At 35.8% G+C, this 17,851-nt stretch overlaps 2 protein-coding genes and 1 long non-coding RNA gene across 4 annotated transcripts; 1 reads left to right on the top strand and 2 right to left on the bottom strand.

Annotated features, from left to right (window-relative positions):
- The first annotated feature begins 807 nt into the window (after positions 1-807).
- On the top strand, positions 808-1,455 carry LOC121252479. The gene is made up of 2 exons (XR_005938225.1): positions 808-1,088; positions 1,387-1,455. It is a non-coding gene; the product is annotated as an uncharacterized LOC121252479 (long non-coding RNA).
- On the bottom strand, positions 1,450-8,101 carry LOC121252477 (aldehyde dehydrogenase family 3 member H1-like). The gene is made up of 13 exons (XM_041152147.1): positions 7,996-8,101; positions 7,701-7,845; positions 6,899-7,000; positions 6,556-6,808; positions 5,746-5,814; positions 5,532-5,628; positions 4,318-4,524; positions 4,036-4,151; positions 3,855-3,959; positions 3,609-3,781; positions 3,419-3,509; positions 2,835-2,984; positions 1,450-1,835 (listed from the first exon to the last, which is right to left on the bottom strand). Exons 2-13 carry the CDS (start codon positions 7,736-7,738, stop codon positions 1,596-1,598), a joined length of 1,641 nt encoding a protein of 546 aa, XP_041008081.1. The 5' UTR covers positions 7,739-7,845; positions 7,996-8,101; the 3' UTR covers positions 1,450-1,595.
- Positions 8,102-12,780: 4,679 nt separating this feature from the next.
- LOC121252478 lies at positions 12,781-16,970 on the bottom strand. Of its 2 annotated transcripts, XM_041152149.1 has the most exons (4): positions 16,716-16,970; positions 16,068-16,676; positions 14,942-15,016; positions 12,781-12,897 (listed from the first exon to the last, which is right to left on the bottom strand). In XM_041152149.1, exons 1-4 carry the CDS (start codon positions 16,968-16,970, stop codon positions 12,781-12,783), a joined length of 1,056 nt encoding a protein of 351 aa, XP_041008083.1. The 2 variants fall into 2 exon arrangements, with proteins under 2 accessions (XP_041008083.1, XP_041008082.1); XM_041152148.1 differs by having other exon boundaries at positions 16,068-16,970.
- Between the last annotated feature and the right edge of the window lie 881 nt (positions 16,971-17,851).

Here is a 17,851-nt window from a genome sequence, read left to right as displayed (position 1 = left end):
GTTTTTTTCTTTTTCTTTTTTATTAGAAAATACGTATTTAATATCATGATATTGGGCCGATACATGCAAAACGTCATAAATGATTTTTAAGTAATGGTTGAGATTATTAAATAAATAAATTTGAAAAAAAAAATTGATAAGAATATAACCACTATATCAATATGTTGATAGAAAAAATAAGAGCAATGCTATTATGTTCTCTAATTTATATCACTCATTTTATCTTCTTGATGTGGTACATGTGGTGCCACATGGTTTTTAAAAAAATTTAAAATACAAATATAAAAGAGTAAAGGAAATTTGGGGTTTTAATCTTCATTTTTTTATGTTTTCGAGCCCCATTTTATTTTGAATATATATATATATATTATAAGTTTTTTTTAATAAGCCACATGTCAAGCCACATCAAAGGATAAAGTGAATGATATAAATTATGCAGCATAGCAACATTACTCAAAAAAGAATAGAAATGAGTAATGTTAGATACAATCTTAGAGTTGTGCAAATCTCACGCACTCCCTTTGAAAAAATAGAATCTATTATTAAAAAATAATTTTTTCCTATAGATCCCAAATTTAATCACTTTTTTCAAAAAATGAAAAAAGTGCAAACACTTCAAATATCATTTCTGAATAGGAATATCATGAATGAAAAAAAGTACTATATTTTATAATGTTTTCAAAGAGTTTTGATTATAATATTTGTTTTAAAAAAAAAAAAAAATATATATATATATATATATATATAATATGTATAGATTAGATAAGATTTGCACCCTCTTGATCTTAGTAGAGTTGCATGAAAAAAGGCAAATCTTTTCTTGTCTTGCCATTTCGGATTCTAAAGGAATTAATACGTTGAAAATAGAAAGAAAATGAAAGAAGTATGAGAGTTTTGAGTCCTCTTGCTTGCTGACCAAGCCACATGCAGGCAACATCTTTCATTTCTATTTTCAACATCTTTCCATTGTACTTTACATTAACAGTACTTCAACTTCCCATCTTTAATTCACAAAGTCCAACTCCATGCCAAATACTGGTTACAGATTACAATAGCAAGCATCCCACCTAATATATTTGTGATACCATGTAATGCCTCGGACTAGTCAATAATATAATTGGAGTTCCATTAGAACTTTATAAAGAGCAATAATTTCTCCTTTCCGAGCAATGTGGGATCTCATACACCATCTACCCTCATCCTTATCATATGGTGTATCACATACCAGGTCTATCGACAACTAAAATAACCTGTGCTAAAATCCTTTTTCAGGATATTTCACAGACAAAAAGAAATGAATAGAAGATAATCTCTTTATACGTGTTAGAATTTTCTAATTTCTATAGGTAAATGATGGCACACTACAAAGATATGGCTTAGAATTAGAATCCCAATATTTCACAACTGTCCATGCGATTGGCATAAACTAACCTTGCATCAAACTGAACCTTGAAACTAAAAACTCCAGACTCATTAGTGCATTGGCAGGCATTATGGCAGAACATATCTGGACATTGATTATATGAAACAGACATGCATGAGAGAACAACTGGAGAAAAACAGATCTTCGTTGTGATTTGTCAGCGTCTATCTTTTCAATCTCTTGACCATCCAATCAAAGCAAGTATTATGGAAATTATGTTACCACTGATCAGGGCCTTCAGTAGTCTTTGCTTTTCGGGTGAGTATGGTGGGTACCTTATGGATGTATCTCCAGCAAAACTTCTGTATAGAACTGCCTTCTTATGGCTAAAAGCATCAAAAGAGAATTTCCCATGGTATGAGCCCATTCCACTCTCCCCAACTCCACCGAAAGGTAAACCCTCCGTAGCAACCTGCATTGTGAAGTTTATAACATATAAAGAAATGGCCAATTAGCTAGAACACAGGTAAAAAATGAATGCATGTCTGTCCAGATGTTGGAACATGTGTGGGTGTGTGTGTCTGCATGTAGAGGCGTTTTTGCTTGTATATTTGTAAAATAGTTTTTGCTTGTATATTTGTAAAATAATTTATTCTATAATCGACAAACTCTGCAATCCTTCAAAGCTAATTCTTTTTTTTTTATATATATATATTTTGAAGCGAGAAAAGATATTTGCAACCGTGAATTGTGCAATCACCGCATAATCACTTTAAAAAAAGTGAATAAAACATGGAACTCACATTAAAAAGTAATTTTTTAATAGTAGACCCCACTCTTTTTCAAAGCGATTATGCGGCGTTTACGACTTCACGGTTGTATGTAAAATTATTCCTGTGAAGCACTTTGAAGATCATTTCTGAAGGGACAAGACACTCATGTTTCATGCATTTTCATGGTCTCCTTGCATACCAATGTCACAAGTGGCCAAGTAAAAATTGGTGATAAGTATGTGTGACACTTGGAACCTCATCTGTACTCTTTCGTTTAAATCTGTACACCTCATCCATATCCATTACTTAGTGCAAGTCTGTGAGGGAAGTGTTTTAAATGTCTATGTCATGCTTTGTACTGCACAAAGCATAACACAAATACCTGTGAAATTTAAATCCAGAAATTAAATGATTCTGTTCACTTGCTCAAATTTACTAATCTGCTCTTTCACTCAGAAAGAAAGTTGATGCACTAGTAGGGTCTTACCCAATTACTGATTTAAATATCAGCCAATCATCAAAAGGTATTAACATGTCTAGTAGATAGATATCAATTATCCAGATCAGACTAAACTAATGAGAAGATAACTATTTTGGTTTGTATCGATATCAGAATCCAACCATTGCTATAGATATGAAATAAGATCATGATGGAATAAATTTGGCTAATCTATAAGTTTCAGGATGAGAATAATCACATGTATAACGGCATCATTGATGAGCATTCCTCCTGAAGATATATTTTGCACAAAATCCTTCTTCAGCTGCTCATCATTAGTGAAGAGATATGCAGCAAGAGGCTTTTGTTTCGAGTTTATCACCTCAAAGCTGTCTTCCAACTTCTCAACCTGTAACAAACCGGAAGAAAAGTTGAAACATTTATACATGTCCTGAATCTCACTAAAGTCACTGCTGACAATAACTTCTTTTAGAATCCATTGCTGTGCACAAATCTTGGCAACGTGAAGCAAAAATTATGCAGGAAGAAGAATTGAGGGGAGAAGGTCTTCCATTTGACATGAAGAAGAGCAATGGTTACACCACCATTAACTTTTGCGAAGGAAGAATACAGGGAGAGTGAGAGAGAACATTCAAAGTTGGTCTTTATCATTTGGGAAGGATGAAGCAGGGTAGAGTAGCAAGGACAGTTCTTTGTACTCACGAGATGACTGGATAGAGTCATTAGTTGACACTATCAAAATAGATAGTTTTCTCCACAGACAATAAGCCCTTTACATAGCCGCAGAGGAAGATGTAATCTTTAAGTAATTATAATACTCACAGTGTGGATGGGCATTAAAGGCCCAAATATCTCCTCCTGCATTATCTGGGAGTCCTCTGGGACATCCAACAAGATGGTTGGAGCTATCTTTCTGAAATAAAAAATGACAATTCATGGAATGATGGCTCATCTAACTTTTATAAGACTGTCAACAAGTTAAATCAAACAAGTAATTAACTACCATACTCACAATTGATTCGCATCCCTTTGACCTCCAAACACAACTTTATCAGATACATTTTCCTCATCCAACAGCTTTACCAGACGAGCAAAGTGGGATGAGCTCACAATGCGGGAAATGTCTTTTGATTTCATTGGATCTTTCCCAAAAAATTGCTCCAGTTCATGCCTTAAAGAATGTATCTATATAGCAGGAATGTATTAAGAAACATGCCACTGATACATATCATTACTGTCTTCCAAGAGACAACCTTACCAACGTTGGAGCAAAGGCACTTGTTGTTATAATATAATCAACACCGATACAAGCTTGCCCGTTATTGCATGCCCACTTGCCAGCAATTATCCTCCTAACAGCAACCTTATGCATGCAAAAGTGAAATCAATTATAGAAACTAAGACGGAAAACATAATTCGAGCTCAAGGAAAAATCTTACTTGTAAGTCAATGTTTGAATCAACAACAGCAGGGCACTTTCCTCCAAGTTCCAGGATTACGGGTGTAAGATGCTTTGCAGCAGCAGCCATCACGATGCGAGCAACCCTTGCACTACCTGCAGAAAACTCAAAAGTTACATCATAGAATATTAAATATGAGCAAGTCAGGCATGCCAGGGTATCTTACTGCAACTGCTGTTTATATGTATAACTACTATCAGCGTTTCAACATCCTAGGATTCAGAAGAAATTACAAAAACCAATAAAGTGAAATAAAAAAACCTGTATAAAGTATCTTATCCCACTTCTGCGCAAGTAGTGCAGTAGTTTCATCAACAGCCCCTTCAACAACTCTTATGGCAGAATTGTCTAGATATTCCTGTACTAAATTTGAGAGCAGCAATGATGTGGCAGGAGCAATTTCTGACGGTTTTAAGACCACAGCATTGCCAGCTGAAATAGCTCCAATGACCGGATCAAGAGATAACACTAGAAAATAGACACAATACATGTTACTTAAATTTACTTTATATGAGGATAGATTGATAATAGGAACCTATTATGTCAGCAGTGCAGAAGACACCATAAAACCTGAATTAAATTAAAAGGAAAAAAAAAGTTAAATTTATTTCGCAATGTCATGTAGCATTGATGAGTACAAGTTAACCAATTCAAAGAAGGAAAAAAAAGGTCCAGCTGTTGAATTATGAAGCTGATTACATGTTCTTAAGGTTCCTAGTAATAGAACCGTGGATGTAAGTTCACAAAATTCATGAATCCCAACAGGTGGACATTGAGCAGCAAAGCATGCTCCGGTGTCTTAAGTGTATTGCCCCATGCTCACATTTCTTGCTATTAGTGAAATTCAAAGGTTATGAGATCTAAGTTCTAACAAAGGTGTAGGAACAAATTTCAGTTTCCAGCGACAGTTCTTTTTTATTTAGATCAGTGCTATGTAACAGATGGGATCTGCATAAGGAGTTGGGAGGAACACCAGTTGTAAAATTTGATTGTGCGTCTACATAAACAGTTTTTATGTATGGGGTTGTTTCAGTATAAATTAATAATAAACAAACAGGCACCTCTTTCTTTAAAGGCTAGATTACAAGCTCTTGGAATTGAACCTTATTCAAATGATGCATTTGAATAGGATCCTATTGGACCTGATAAATTGATCACGCTCATTACCTTCCTACCTCTACAAGTTACTAGTGATTCTAGAGATAGGTATCGTAAAAAGTATCATAAGCCACTAAACATGATAAAATGGTCTGTTTAATTCTGTCTAGAAGATAGCAGTTTAAACCTATGCAGACCACAGAAGCATAGAGTCATCAGCAATATCTTAAAACAGTAAAGCAAAGGTACTGTAGTCATAGTTCTTAAATAAACACAAGAAAACAAATGTGATTTCTAGGGCCGTGAACTCAGAAGTACGAAAATTATGGTGTGTAATAAGTTTCAGATTGCATGAAACCGCATTCTCTTTAACATACAGAAAGGAAAGTTCCATGTCGAGATGACCAACACAACTCCTAAAGGTTCTGACACGATTTCTGCTGATGAAGGATATGTGGTAAGTGAAGTTTTGACCTGAAAAATATTGACAATTTGCATTAAGTAATGTTTGTGATTCTTTAAATTTGAGGACAGTCCCAACAATACATATCACAGTTGTTAACAACAATAAGAGTAGCTACAATTAATCACCTTTTCTGGAATCATCCAACTGCTCAATTCTTTTAGTGCTAACTTACACGAGGATTTTACCTGTGAAATCTGCATCAAACATCAAGCATATTGACTACAGACCATGTGAGGTAGAAAAATTCTATTCATTATCCCCACACACCACACACCACACACCACACTTTTTTTTTCTTTTACCAAATGTGTAGTATATGGATGATGAGTAGAAGAATTTAATTAGCTTAAGAAGAATAAAACCCAAAAACAATTTTAAAAAAATTCAAGAAAAAATCAAAAAAAATGTGGTGTGTGGGGATGATGAGTAGCAAAGCTCATAGAGGTAAATAGGTGAGCAAAGAAGTACAAAGAAAAGGAGAATCTGCAAATACATACCTGCATTCATATATTGTGTGTGTTTAAATCTATTGTCAGGTTAGTTCTCTTCTGCAATGATCCCTTGAAAAACATTATATTCTAGCTTCCCCAAATTAGCTCTGATCTAAAAAGCTAATCAAATTGCACTACTCATAATTTCAGGGAGAGAGAGAGAGGAGTTGCCATTTTCAACCACATGCAAGTAACACGTACCAGGAAAACAATCTTGAGAGTTGAGATAAGGTTGACACAGGACAGAGTTGAATTTCTTAACTAAGATTAAGTTATAATATGTTCAATCTATCCATCGTTATCTTGGTCTTCATGTGGAGGGGTCTCAAAGACAGCCTACCTTTTTATGTAAATCTCAAGAAATTTCATATATTTCTAGCTTCCAAATCTATCCAGCGGTATGATAGCTTTTGATATTCATATAAAAGAATAAAACACGAGTACCTCGGAAATAAAGGCCTCGAAAGCGGGCTTTGAGAGGTCCTTATGAAGAGCTTCGGTAATCTCCATCTCCTTTTCTTCTATCATCTTCTCAATGCTCTTCAACTGGGACACTCTCCATTCGTAGCTCCTTGTCTTGCCGGAGTTAAAGCTCTTCCTGACCTCCTTAACTAGTAGAGCCGCTTTGTCTGCGTCAAACTTTGGTTTCTCTTCCACCTCCACCATCAATGACAGAGTGGCTGAACAACTTTTAAAGCTACAGCATACAGACAAACAGGTGCGGACGCGCGCAGGAATCAGTATTTTGTGGATACCAAGAAAGTGCAAAGATAGAAAGACAGGTTACCCAGATGATGTTCTGATAAGTTTGGGGAAGGAAACTCGTGTTTGATTGCTCTTTCTTGTAAAACGGTAAGAGAATGCCCTGTTAGCTCCAAAACCAACTGCACTGTATGTATAAGACAAAAAACAAAGTCTCATGAGCATCTGCTTGCGTTCTCTGTTCGGTTCTCTGAAGCGCTTAATGTGTATAACAGAGTAGTGTCTCTTCGCTTGATCATGGAATTTCAACTGCTCAATTTCTACTACATATATTTTCTGCTAAATATATACAGCAGTAATTCTGCAACTGAAGATTAAGAAAAAAAAAGAAGAAAATATACTATGTCTACAGTATCTCAAAATCATTCTCTAGTTCACACAACAGTTGAGTTTTAAAATAAACAACGAACAAGAGACTGTAAGCCACATGAGATCTGATGGACCCGTGAGTGGAAATGTTAGAGATCACTTTTTGGAGTTGGCGGCGGCGGGGGGGGGGGGGGGGGGGGGGGGTTGGGGGGTGTGGGTGAAAGGCCACAATTGTAAACAGTTAACACTTATCTTCCCTTGTGTGTGAGTTACAGTTACAGTCTCCTTTAGTTTTCAGATTCTTCTGCATCTAAAGTCTCCTTTAGTAAAATCATGTGAATTACTAGAGGAAAGGAAAATTGAAAAGAAGACCGAAAGCATTGCATAAACAAGAAAGTCATGCCCATGTTCAGAAACTCCACGGTTCCTTCCTTGCAGTATAAGTTGTAAAAATCAGATAGTCATGAATGATGTTGTTGCAGAAGCATCAGGTTAAGAAAGCAAGAATAAATACATACCTGTAGTCCCGCAAGAGCTGGAAGGTGATGCTCTCCATGATGGAAAGAGGGAGTGAGTGAAAGACAGAATGGTCGCTGAAAGCAAGCTTAAATGCCTTTTGAGCTTGGAAAAATCATCTGCATTGAAAACGTGGTTTTGTATGACCTGACAAAAAACGCAACACAATGATCTCTCTCAGCCATTAAAACATGAAGATAACGTCGAAGAAGCTTTGATTTGTCAGAATATTTGACGCAGTTACTTCTTCTTCTTCTAACATATAAGAAAAAAAACTATTATCCCACGCATTCTTACCGCTCTACTTAACCGCTCGTGTCAGTCCCCGTGAAACAATAATGGTGCTTTTTGTGTCCACCCACTTGAGGGGTTTCGCTATCAGATAGTGACAGATAGCTAAAAAGGACGCGAATGACCACAGTGGGAAACTGTGACTCATAATCAAACGTAAAAACACTATATATATATATATATATATATATAATAGAACTCATCTTATAAAAACGTTTGTATAAGAAAAGATGTCTCTCTTAATATAAAATCACTAACAGATCACTACTAGCCGATGTGGGACTATCCCGCCTCGCATACTCGACCCTCTCCTCCCCTCGAGAATTCCTTGTAGCGGCCCCACACGCCTACCAAACCAAGGGACCCTTGCCAGGAGCGGCCCTACTACTCCCGGCGATATCGGTTTTGGCTCTGATACCAATTGAGGTAGAACTCATCCTACAAAAGTGCTTGTGCAAGAGATGGTGCCTCTCTAAATATAAAGTCACTAGCATGATCACTACTAACCGATGTGGGACTATCCCAGCCCGCGTACTCAACCCTCTCCTCGGGGGTCCCTTGCAGCGGCCCCATACGCTTACCAAACCAATGGACCCTTGGCAGGAGCGGCCAGTTTTATACTGAGTATTAGAGGTGGGGAATTCACTCTCTATTTTTCTTATATATATATATATATTAAATTCTATACATTATACTAACATCTTATTTCTATCTTATTAAGTATGTATGATACATTCATCATCATCAAGTGATCATTTATTACATACTTTTTTATTATCTAATAGTGATAAATGTGTCACATATTACTTAATATGATCAAAATATAATGATAGTATGGTGTATAATATTACTCTATATATATATGAAAAATTATATACACTATACTACCATCTTACTTTTATCCCATTAAATATGATGTAGCACATTTATCACAATTAAATGATCATTTATTATATGTTTCTTTATCATGTAATGGTGATAAATGTGTTACATACTATTTAGTATGATCAAAATAAGATGAGAGTATGGTGTATGATATTGTTCTTTCTAAATTAATTGAATTTTTATATTTATTGTTCATACACCACATTTAACAGTACTTGTTATCTGAATTTAATGCCTTATCGTCCTCATATATCTTCTGTTTAGATAAAATTAAAAAATATAGAGAGGTGTTATTCTCATCAAAAGTTTGATTAGATACTGAATAGTTTAAATAAATTTTTTTAAATCACTTTAAAAAAAATTATAAATTTATTAAAAAACATTTCATTAACTATTAAGTAAAAAAAAAAATTAAAATACAATTTGGTAGAAAAATTCAATATATATATTCGGTGAGAGCAGTGTTTCTAAAAAAAAAAAAAAAACTAGACCGCTATCAAATTTATCAAACTAATACAAGTAGACCAAGACCCTCATAATTCTCAAGACTTATATAACATATAATTATATAAATTAAATCGTTATGATTTTACGTATCATCATTTGTCACCTTTTATATTCCTTAAAATGTGATAAGTTATGAACAAAAAAAATTAACAAAAAAGGGAGTATATGAGGTTTGTGAAAGCGAGATTTGAGGGACGAGGATCCATGTTGACATTGCCAAAAATAAACAAAACCATTATCCCTTGTCTCTTTGATCAACATGTACAGATGATTCGGTTGAGTGGTCAAGATCGTTCAAGATATTGAGTTTGTCACTGAGAGAAAAAGGAGACGTGCTGCATCGTGGGAGAGAGAGAGAGGAAAAGTAAAGAGGTGCTCACGCTCCCACCAAAGAAGCTGGTACCTTCTCCGGTCTTGGGAGAAACCAATAGCTACCCCTCTCCTTCTGACGCAACAGGCAACAGCACGCTCATTTTGACGATGACAAGATTGCTGTAGATGTCAATGATGTTGTTCTTTCCCATCACAATCAAAAAAGGATGGAGAAGGAGAACAACATCACTGCATCAAAGACTACACAACAACATGTACAGACTCTCCACCATAGCCAGAGACATAGGCGTGGACTTGTACTCCCCACCCCCACCTCTCTCTCTCTCTCTCTCTCTCTCTCTGTCTCACCTCCGATCCTTTGTTACGCTTTCCAAATGTCTTTTCAAACTAGCCTTTCCGCTGGCAAGTTGAATTGTTACTCACAGATGGTCGAATAGACACCATGGATGGCTTTTCTCGGTCTCTGGCAGATATGGGTTAGACCCTTTTCAAAACCAAGCAAAACCCATCTCCGGATTCCGGGGATAGGCGAGTTTCGGTTGGCAATTTGATGTATTTGTAAGCGGGTTTACATTGTTCTAATGGCGAACGATATCTTCTATCTGGCTTGTTAATGGTATTTACTTGATATAATTCTTGGTTTTCTTTCCGCTACTTGCCTTGTTGTCTTGTTTATTTTCAGAAAACATCTAATTTCATCTAATCATTATAACTTTCTCAATTTCTAATATAAAATAAAATAAATAATTTAATATTTTAAAATTTTAAAATAAAAATAATATTAAAAATATATTTTAATAATATTTTATTCAATTTTTTAACTTTAATTTTAATTCATCTTATCTTATCTACGAAAAGAAACCATTGTCCTTCTCTTTAAAGTTGGCGACTTTATGGTTTTAGCTGGCTGTTTTTGTTCAACTTTTTCTGTCTTCCTTCCTTGTGGATATATAGGTAGGTGAAAATTGGAGTCCAAAGTTTATGATTTTATGGATTTAGGTGGACTCTTTTAAGCAAATGCATGTCGTTGGTTGGTCATTCTTCTATTTTAATTTGGGGATTTTGAGGAGTGATAGATTCTTATTACCAAAAGCAAAAGGTATATGTTTTTATTACCGAAAAGAAAATGTTCTCACAAATAAATGCAAATCCTTACCAAATCATTTTTATACACTTTAGAATCTTCCACAGGTACTTGATAGAATACAAATTCACATGCGACAAAAATTATAAAGCTTAGAAATTTAGGATCTTTCATAGGTACTTCATAGCATGCCACAAGAAGTGCTTACCATAATCACACAAATATTCTCCAAGTTTAAAAGCCCACATTCTCCTCGTGGAAGAGTATTTGGAAGGTCTTAGAGCCGTCTAAAGTTGTATTTTTTACTTGAACAACAGTTGATAATTTGAAGAAGAACATATACCTGCAGTCTTCCAATAGCTGGATAGAGACCATGCCCTTCTTAATGAAAACTAAAGAGTGAAGAGAGAGTTGCAGATTAGCCTCCTCCTATAATTGGTAACAGAAAAATCATAGTTAGATATTCCTTCTTGAGTGTCGAAAAGTCACTTGCATTGAGAGTCTGGTTTTGAATCACCATGCACAAGAGAATGCAGATAACGTTGAAGATTCTTGGTTTTATCCGATTTGTTGGAGTCAATTTGGGACAACTTGATTACAACATAACATCTTCAGGCTGGTCCCCATGTAATTAGAGAGAGAGAGAGAGAGAAAACCGTGGGGTGAGATTGTGAACCATACTTGATCATAGATACAAAGAGATTACATGTATAAAAGTAATTTCATAAACTGACATGATCTTATGTGATCTATTAGATCTACTTTACAATAAAAATGACTTTACAATTTGACATACTGTATCAAACCACGTCAGTTTGTAAATTTACTTTCGTAAAATCACTTTGTGGCTAAAGTATTTCTTAAAATAGACAATACTATAATATCCTCTAAATTTGGCCACCCCATTCACGACATGGTGTGAACCACTAATGATAACAGTACACATGATCTGCACTCCAACCTAAAAAATGAGATTTCTCGAATACTATAGCCGGACTTTCTTCTCTTAGTAGTAGAAGTAATAATGTATAATATTTGTTGAGTAAAGCTGGTTTGGATGACATGTATATTCATCTCTCAAAGGTTTTTCGGAATGCAGCCATTGGAGATGGCCATTTAACGAGATAGTGGGCAAGGTAATTGGTAATTCTGTGAATTTGTGAAGCTGATCAAAAGCAAGTTACTTTGATTCTCCAGTCACGCCATGCAATCATTCTAAATTGTTGTAATGACATCCATGGAGTCACCTTCTCGGATGAGATTATCAGAGTTGAAAGATGAGGCCCTTTTTGCAGCAAGGAGAGCGATCTTCCACCGAACTACGGGTGATCCATGCAAGAGTAGCTTTTGAAGGTCATGGCAAACAACAGCTAGCATCTAGAAGTCTTGAAGCATGACTACGTTGAAGTTGAGTTTGATTGAATTTGGTGAGTGTATATTTACCACGCGAGATTGTCCTGATCGGGTAAGGTATAATTTCCAGAAACATACAACACTCTTTTCTCGGCTATATTCCGATGACTGCTGCCAGAGAAAATGTCCCAGTGAGAGCCATGGATCTCTTTAATATGGAGAAGAAACAAGCAGAAATCCCTATGAACCAAACAGTAATCGATTTACTCCCAGCATCTCTTCCAAATTGAAAATATGCGTTCTGGATTTGTTACCTACAAAACTTAAAGCCCTTAAGAAACTCTCAAGATTCAACATTTCCCATGCAACTAGTAAAGCCGAGAACCTGCAATTAATACACACACTGAGATAGCTTGCACATGAATAATATTGGCCGTGAAAGGGCTACTTTACAATAATGGGCTTATACACGAACGCATTTCAAATAGTCTACCAAGAACTCATTTTTTCGTTTATGCATTGAAGACATCTATCAAATGGAATGTAGTTCTACCACCACCCCACCCCCCAAAACAAAGAAAAAGAAACAAAAAGGTGATTAACATGGAATAAACATTATGCTGACATAATCACGTCGCATGAGCGCCATGGGTGCGTGAAGCCCATATACCAAAGACAAGAAACCAGAAGACAAACAGGATTGCCCAGTAGCGTGCAGGTCCATACTTGATTCTGGTAAGCACAAACTGCATAATTCATGAGCAAATTTATCAGACTCGGATTGTACACAGACAGTAGGAAGTCCATAGTTGGTACTGTTCCACTTGGAGTTCAGTTAGAATATAGTTTCAAGGTTTGAATGACATTTGATAATTCAAGTAACAGTTCGGTTTGGAGTGTCTCACTTAATTCACAGAAAAAATCTGGACACATTAAACAGAAGACGGGGCGGGGGGGGAAACCTACGTTACAGTTTTAGGCCACGTCCCAAAGGTGAACCAAGATTTTCAGCATATATACAGCATATCTTCTTCTCTTCCCTCAATGATATTAATTTAAACACCTGCAAGCCTTAAAAAGCCTCTTCTATTCCATAATGAACAGCCGTATATAGATACTCACAGGTTTTATCTAACAGTAAACAAATTGCACATTCATAGGCCTATTGTTATGTTCTCTGGGTATTATGTGTATCAGTGTACGTGCATGACTGTGTCTATTTGAAGATTTGAAGAATCAGCAGTAGTATGATGGATAAAACCTCCCTTTTAAACTGAAAACAAACCAAGAGCATGAACAGAATGGATGAAATTGACCTTTATTTTTTTTTTAACTTACAAAGCGCCCTACCCTGGTCCCTTCCCACTTCTTTCTCCATCATCTTATCTAAGAAACTTCTACTGTCGTCCTCCAGATAAAGTTCTGAGTTCTTTCCCATTTGCATCATTCCCTCAAATCTGTGTTAAGACAGCTAGAATATAGGAAGCTGATAATTTGAACAGTGATGCAGGTTCAGCGGGAACATAAGGCAGACAAAAAGGGCTTTGAAACCTTGAGGTTTTTACCTACCTAGAAGAAAAAGCCTTAGGCCCCGTTTGAATACGCAGTTAGTCTCATTGCATCCCATCTCAACATCCAAACACTACTACTTAAACACAAACACTTTTCAATTTCTCTTTCATATTTTTTCATCTAATCATTACTAATCATTACAGCTGTCCTAGACTTTCATATAAAACACAAAAAACAATTCAACTTTTTCAAGTCTCAAAACAAAAATTGTATTAAAAAATTATATTCTAACAATATTTTAACTTTATAATATTTTTATTCAACTTTTTCTCTCTCATTTCGCAAAACCCAATAAAAATCTTAACTCAAACTATTTCACTATTATTTACAAACCATCTCACTACTATTCACAGATTTCTCATCTAATCTCATTTGACTATTCAAACGAGACCTTAGATTTAGATGATTCCAACCCCTTGGGATTATTGGCCTTTTTCCAAAAGAGTTGTCTTAATCATTTGCCCATTTTTAATCCAACTAATGTTTTTGTCTCAGATGAGGAGACTTGAGATGCACATGTGAGTGAATGAGTGAATGAAATGTGCACATAGAAGGTCTGAGCTTTCTTTTTTTATTTTTGTACTGTGGATACCAAGAGTGAAAAATACAATTCTATTATCCAAAACGCTTATTTTTGTAGTATAAACAAGTACTAGATTGCACTTTTGAGGAGAAACATAAATATGCTAGAAACAAAAAATAAAACCACTAAACTCTGCGAAGGAAATTTTCCCGTGCAGACACAAACACTGACACACACACAAATCTTTTCTAATTCATTATTTTTTGGAATCTAAGAATTTTCTTTGGAGAGAAAGGAACAGATGTAGCTTTAAAGACTGAGAAGTCAATGGCAGATAGCTCTAAGACATACCTGCACTTTTGTACTTGCAAATTAAGGAAAATATGTAGCATAGATATTAATCAACAAATATTTAAAAGCAATCTCTTATCCTCTCTTTTACTTTTATTATCCTTTTGTCACTCACATCAAGCAATAACAACTGGCTAACACATTCAACATCACCTTAGCAATAGAGGACCTCAAAAAGCATAAGCACTCTAGTGCCTATTTGCTGATCAAGAAAGTTTGTAAAGCCTAATTAAGTTTATTTAATATATCAAACATATGCCAATAAATTAAACCAAGTTGATAAAAAAAAATATATTAAACCCAATGCAAACGAGCACAGAAATGGAGGAGAATAAGCTACTTACAAAGCGAAAGAAAACCACAACTGTTAGGGCACAAATGCCTCCGAGGAGAATATGAAGGCCGCTTCTGGCAGTTTTCTGCACATAAAAGTGGAATCTATCAAATAAAGCATATGGTTAAGACATGGTGACTAAGGTGATTCTACAAGTATCACAAAATCATTATAAATGGATACATTAATTGTATAAAAAAAATCATTCAAATGCAAGCAATTTCTTAGCAGTTAAAAGCAATAGCTTCTGACCAAAATCGTAAGCAACCAATATTTGTTTTGATAACTAGGACAGAAAAAAAAAAAAAAAAACAATATGTCAGTAGTCTATATGGTCAAATTCAGAGTTTCATTCAAAATCTTACATCATGTCTTGCAAACGGGTCAAAGCGCCATTTTGCAATCAAGTGAAAATAAAACATCTTGTAAAGATGAAGAAAGTCTTATCAAATAGAAGCGGGTAAAGAATCAATGCTGCATTGTATAAATTCCATCCTCAACTCCTCAACTATTGAAGCATATTAAGTTCAGGAAGAGTAGCTCATCATGGAAAAATAAGAAAATACATAATCAATCCAAAAAATAAATGCATCCCAACACTTGAGATATTTCACAAAATTAATGTCCACAACAGGAACTCTCCAGCTCATAAAGCTGTAACTGTCAACATTCTAGTCCCTCTAGACTTGGTCTCACAGCACCAATTTTGGGGATGCATCTGTTGAAATATGCAAGACCTCTCCCTAAATATGTTGATTTGTTCTCATCCCAAGTTGCATGTGCACCTCCAACAGCGGGACAATAACTAACATGATAACATATATATAAACTGTTCTTCTTTCTTTTTAAAACAACAAAATAGAAGAAAAAAAATGACGTTCCTAACTTTCCTATCATTTTCATCACCTTCTGTATCGCCTTGAATGGCACAAGGTGCCTATACTTGTGCATGTACTTTAGTCCCAACTCCAGACCAAGAGTTAAAAACACCTCTACACATAAGATGAGATAATAACCACACTAATTGGATTAACATGGGAACGCAAAGTTCTCTGTCTGCACTATGTCATAATAAGCTAAAACAATGCTTAATCTGCTACCATACCAACACTTAGGGAAAAAAAAAAAAAGCGCACCTTCCCAACACGAGGGGCGATGAGCCATGCAAGAGTAACAGTAAGAAGTCCTGTAGCAAGCAGAATTCCAGTACCTTCCACAGCCCACTTGGTTGCAGGATTTTCATCAGGGACAACATCTTCTGAGACAGTATTCAAAGGTTGTTCAGAAACAACCTGTGAAACTGCAGCAGAATTGTTATAGTTATTATTATTATGCGGATTAAACCACAATGAAATCTCACTAAGTCGTTGCCTTCGGATGGCAGCCACAGCATCGGGATCTGCACCTTGATTTGTAGGCACCAGTGCAGGAATTGGTTCTCCACTAGCAGTCCTTTCTCTCAATGATCCAAATTCCTTTAAAGAACCCACAACCTTTTTGAAGTCAGAAGTTCTAATATTTTCTGCAACATGTCCACAAATTTCACAAACAGTGGATCCATGGTTAACAAACCATTTTAGAGCGCAGGCATAGTGTACTAAAGCAAGGTCATTTTTGCAAGAACAACCAAGCTCAACCAATGTGTCGTGATGGTGACCTGGTCCCATCTCCAAATCTGTACTACAAATGAAAACCTCCCCATCGGGACTAATAAAATCCACAAGCCCAGCTTCTCTTCCAATGTTCTTTTTGAGAGAAAATTTATTTTCAACGTCTTTCAGAACTTCTTTTCTATTAGGCCGTGCCTCCCCATAGCTTTTACTTGCTTCTTGTAATGGAGGAGTGATTCCCAACAAACCTAATGCAGCATCTCCCCTTATGTCAGGTTCAGCACATTGGCAGACACGACAACATGGCAAGCCTGCCTCCTTGTCTAGACTATGGCGTGGGTGAGTCCCTGATTCTTCACTCTCAATAGGTAAGCAATCCTTGTTGCTCATTTCATCCTTTACCGTATGCAACAAGTTTTCCTTTCCCATTGGTAATTGAGTCTGTGGATTCAAACACACAAGTTGCACTTCAGATTATTGCACCATTTGGCTTAAATAAATAATTCTTTCTTAATCAAGTTCTGGAGGTCAATGTCCCCATTGTGTGTTTAAATGGAAAAAAGCAGTTTGCAAGCAACACAAACTCACAAGTACATCAAAGTTTTTCTCCGAATGTAAAAGAGGCTCGAGCCATGTAGCAGAACTTAAGGCTGTGATGCAAATTAAAAAGAGAGACACGGATGCAGAATATATCCACAATTTTATCTACAAATCCCTTTTCATGAATTTGTAGGGACTCGAAAGATTCTCATGAACACCAAATATAGCTCGTTAAAAAGTCTAATCATCTTGGAATTCTAGAAATACCATTTCACTTACACTGTAGAACAAAAGGAGATAAAAATCTTGGGATTGAAATTACATCTTTAAATTGAAGTACAAAATCAGCAGGATTCTCACACCGAATTCAAACTCTTCATAAGATCCCCATTGAACTCTAGTACACTGAACCAGTAACATTGCATCATAAGTAATCTATATGGCCAACACTTCCAAATTCAGGTAATATTGGTAAAGAATTGAAATGGGCAAGCGGCAATTTACCGGTGCGCACATGTGGAGTTTTTTTCCATATATATATATATATAAAGTGATGGATCACACTTGTAAACAAACCCAGAACCAAAAATCATGACCCATTGTCAACCGAATGAAATTTCTGAGTACAGAACGGAAACAGACGAAATTGAAAGGAAACGAACCTCTCTGAACACACATACGTAGCTTGGGAGAAAAAATGGGTATCATATACCCCCAGATCGAGCACCACAGCGAACCAGAACTGTAGCAACCCCCTCTCGCTCTCTCAA

Source organism: Juglans microcarpa x Juglans regia, chromosome 2S (assembly GCF_004785595.1).
Source record: "Juglans microcarpa x Juglans regia isolate MS1-56 chromosome 2S, Jm3101_v1.0, whole genome shotgun sequence".
NCBI lineage: Eukaryota > Viridiplantae > Streptophyta > Magnoliopsida > Fagales > Juglandaceae > Juglans > Juglans microcarpa x Juglans regia.
Note: the sequence above shows the minus strand (reverse complement) of the source record. Positions and strands in the feature narration are given on the sequence as shown.

Excerpts from the sequence above, each read along its gene's own strand:
- LOC121252477 (XM_041152147.1), bottom strand. The coding sequence starts at position 7,738 with ATGGAGAGCATCACCTTCCAGCTCTTGCGGGACTACAG. Across the intron at positions 7,001-7,700 it reads CAGCTCTTGCGGGACTACAG|TGCAGTTGGTTTTGGAGCTA; the intron begins GTATGTATTTAT and ends TTATACATACAG. Across the intron at positions 4,152-4,317 it reads GGATAAGATACTTTATACAG|GTAGTGCAAGGGTTGCTCGC; the intron begins GTTTTTTTATTT and ends AGTTTTCTGCAG.
- LOC121252478 (XM_041152148.1), bottom strand. The coding sequence starts at position 16,970 with ATGGGAAAGGAAAACTTGTTGCATACGGTAAAGGATGAAATGAGCAAC. Across the intron at positions 15,017-16,067 it reads TCGCCCCTCGTGTTGGGAAG|AAAACTGCCAGAAGCGGCCT; the intron begins GTGCGCTTTTTT and ends TTTTATGTGCAG. Across the intron at positions 12,898-14,941 it reads TTGTGGTTTTCTTTCGCTTT|TTTGTGCTTACCAGAATCAA; the intron begins GTAAGTAGCTTA and ends TGAATTATGCAG.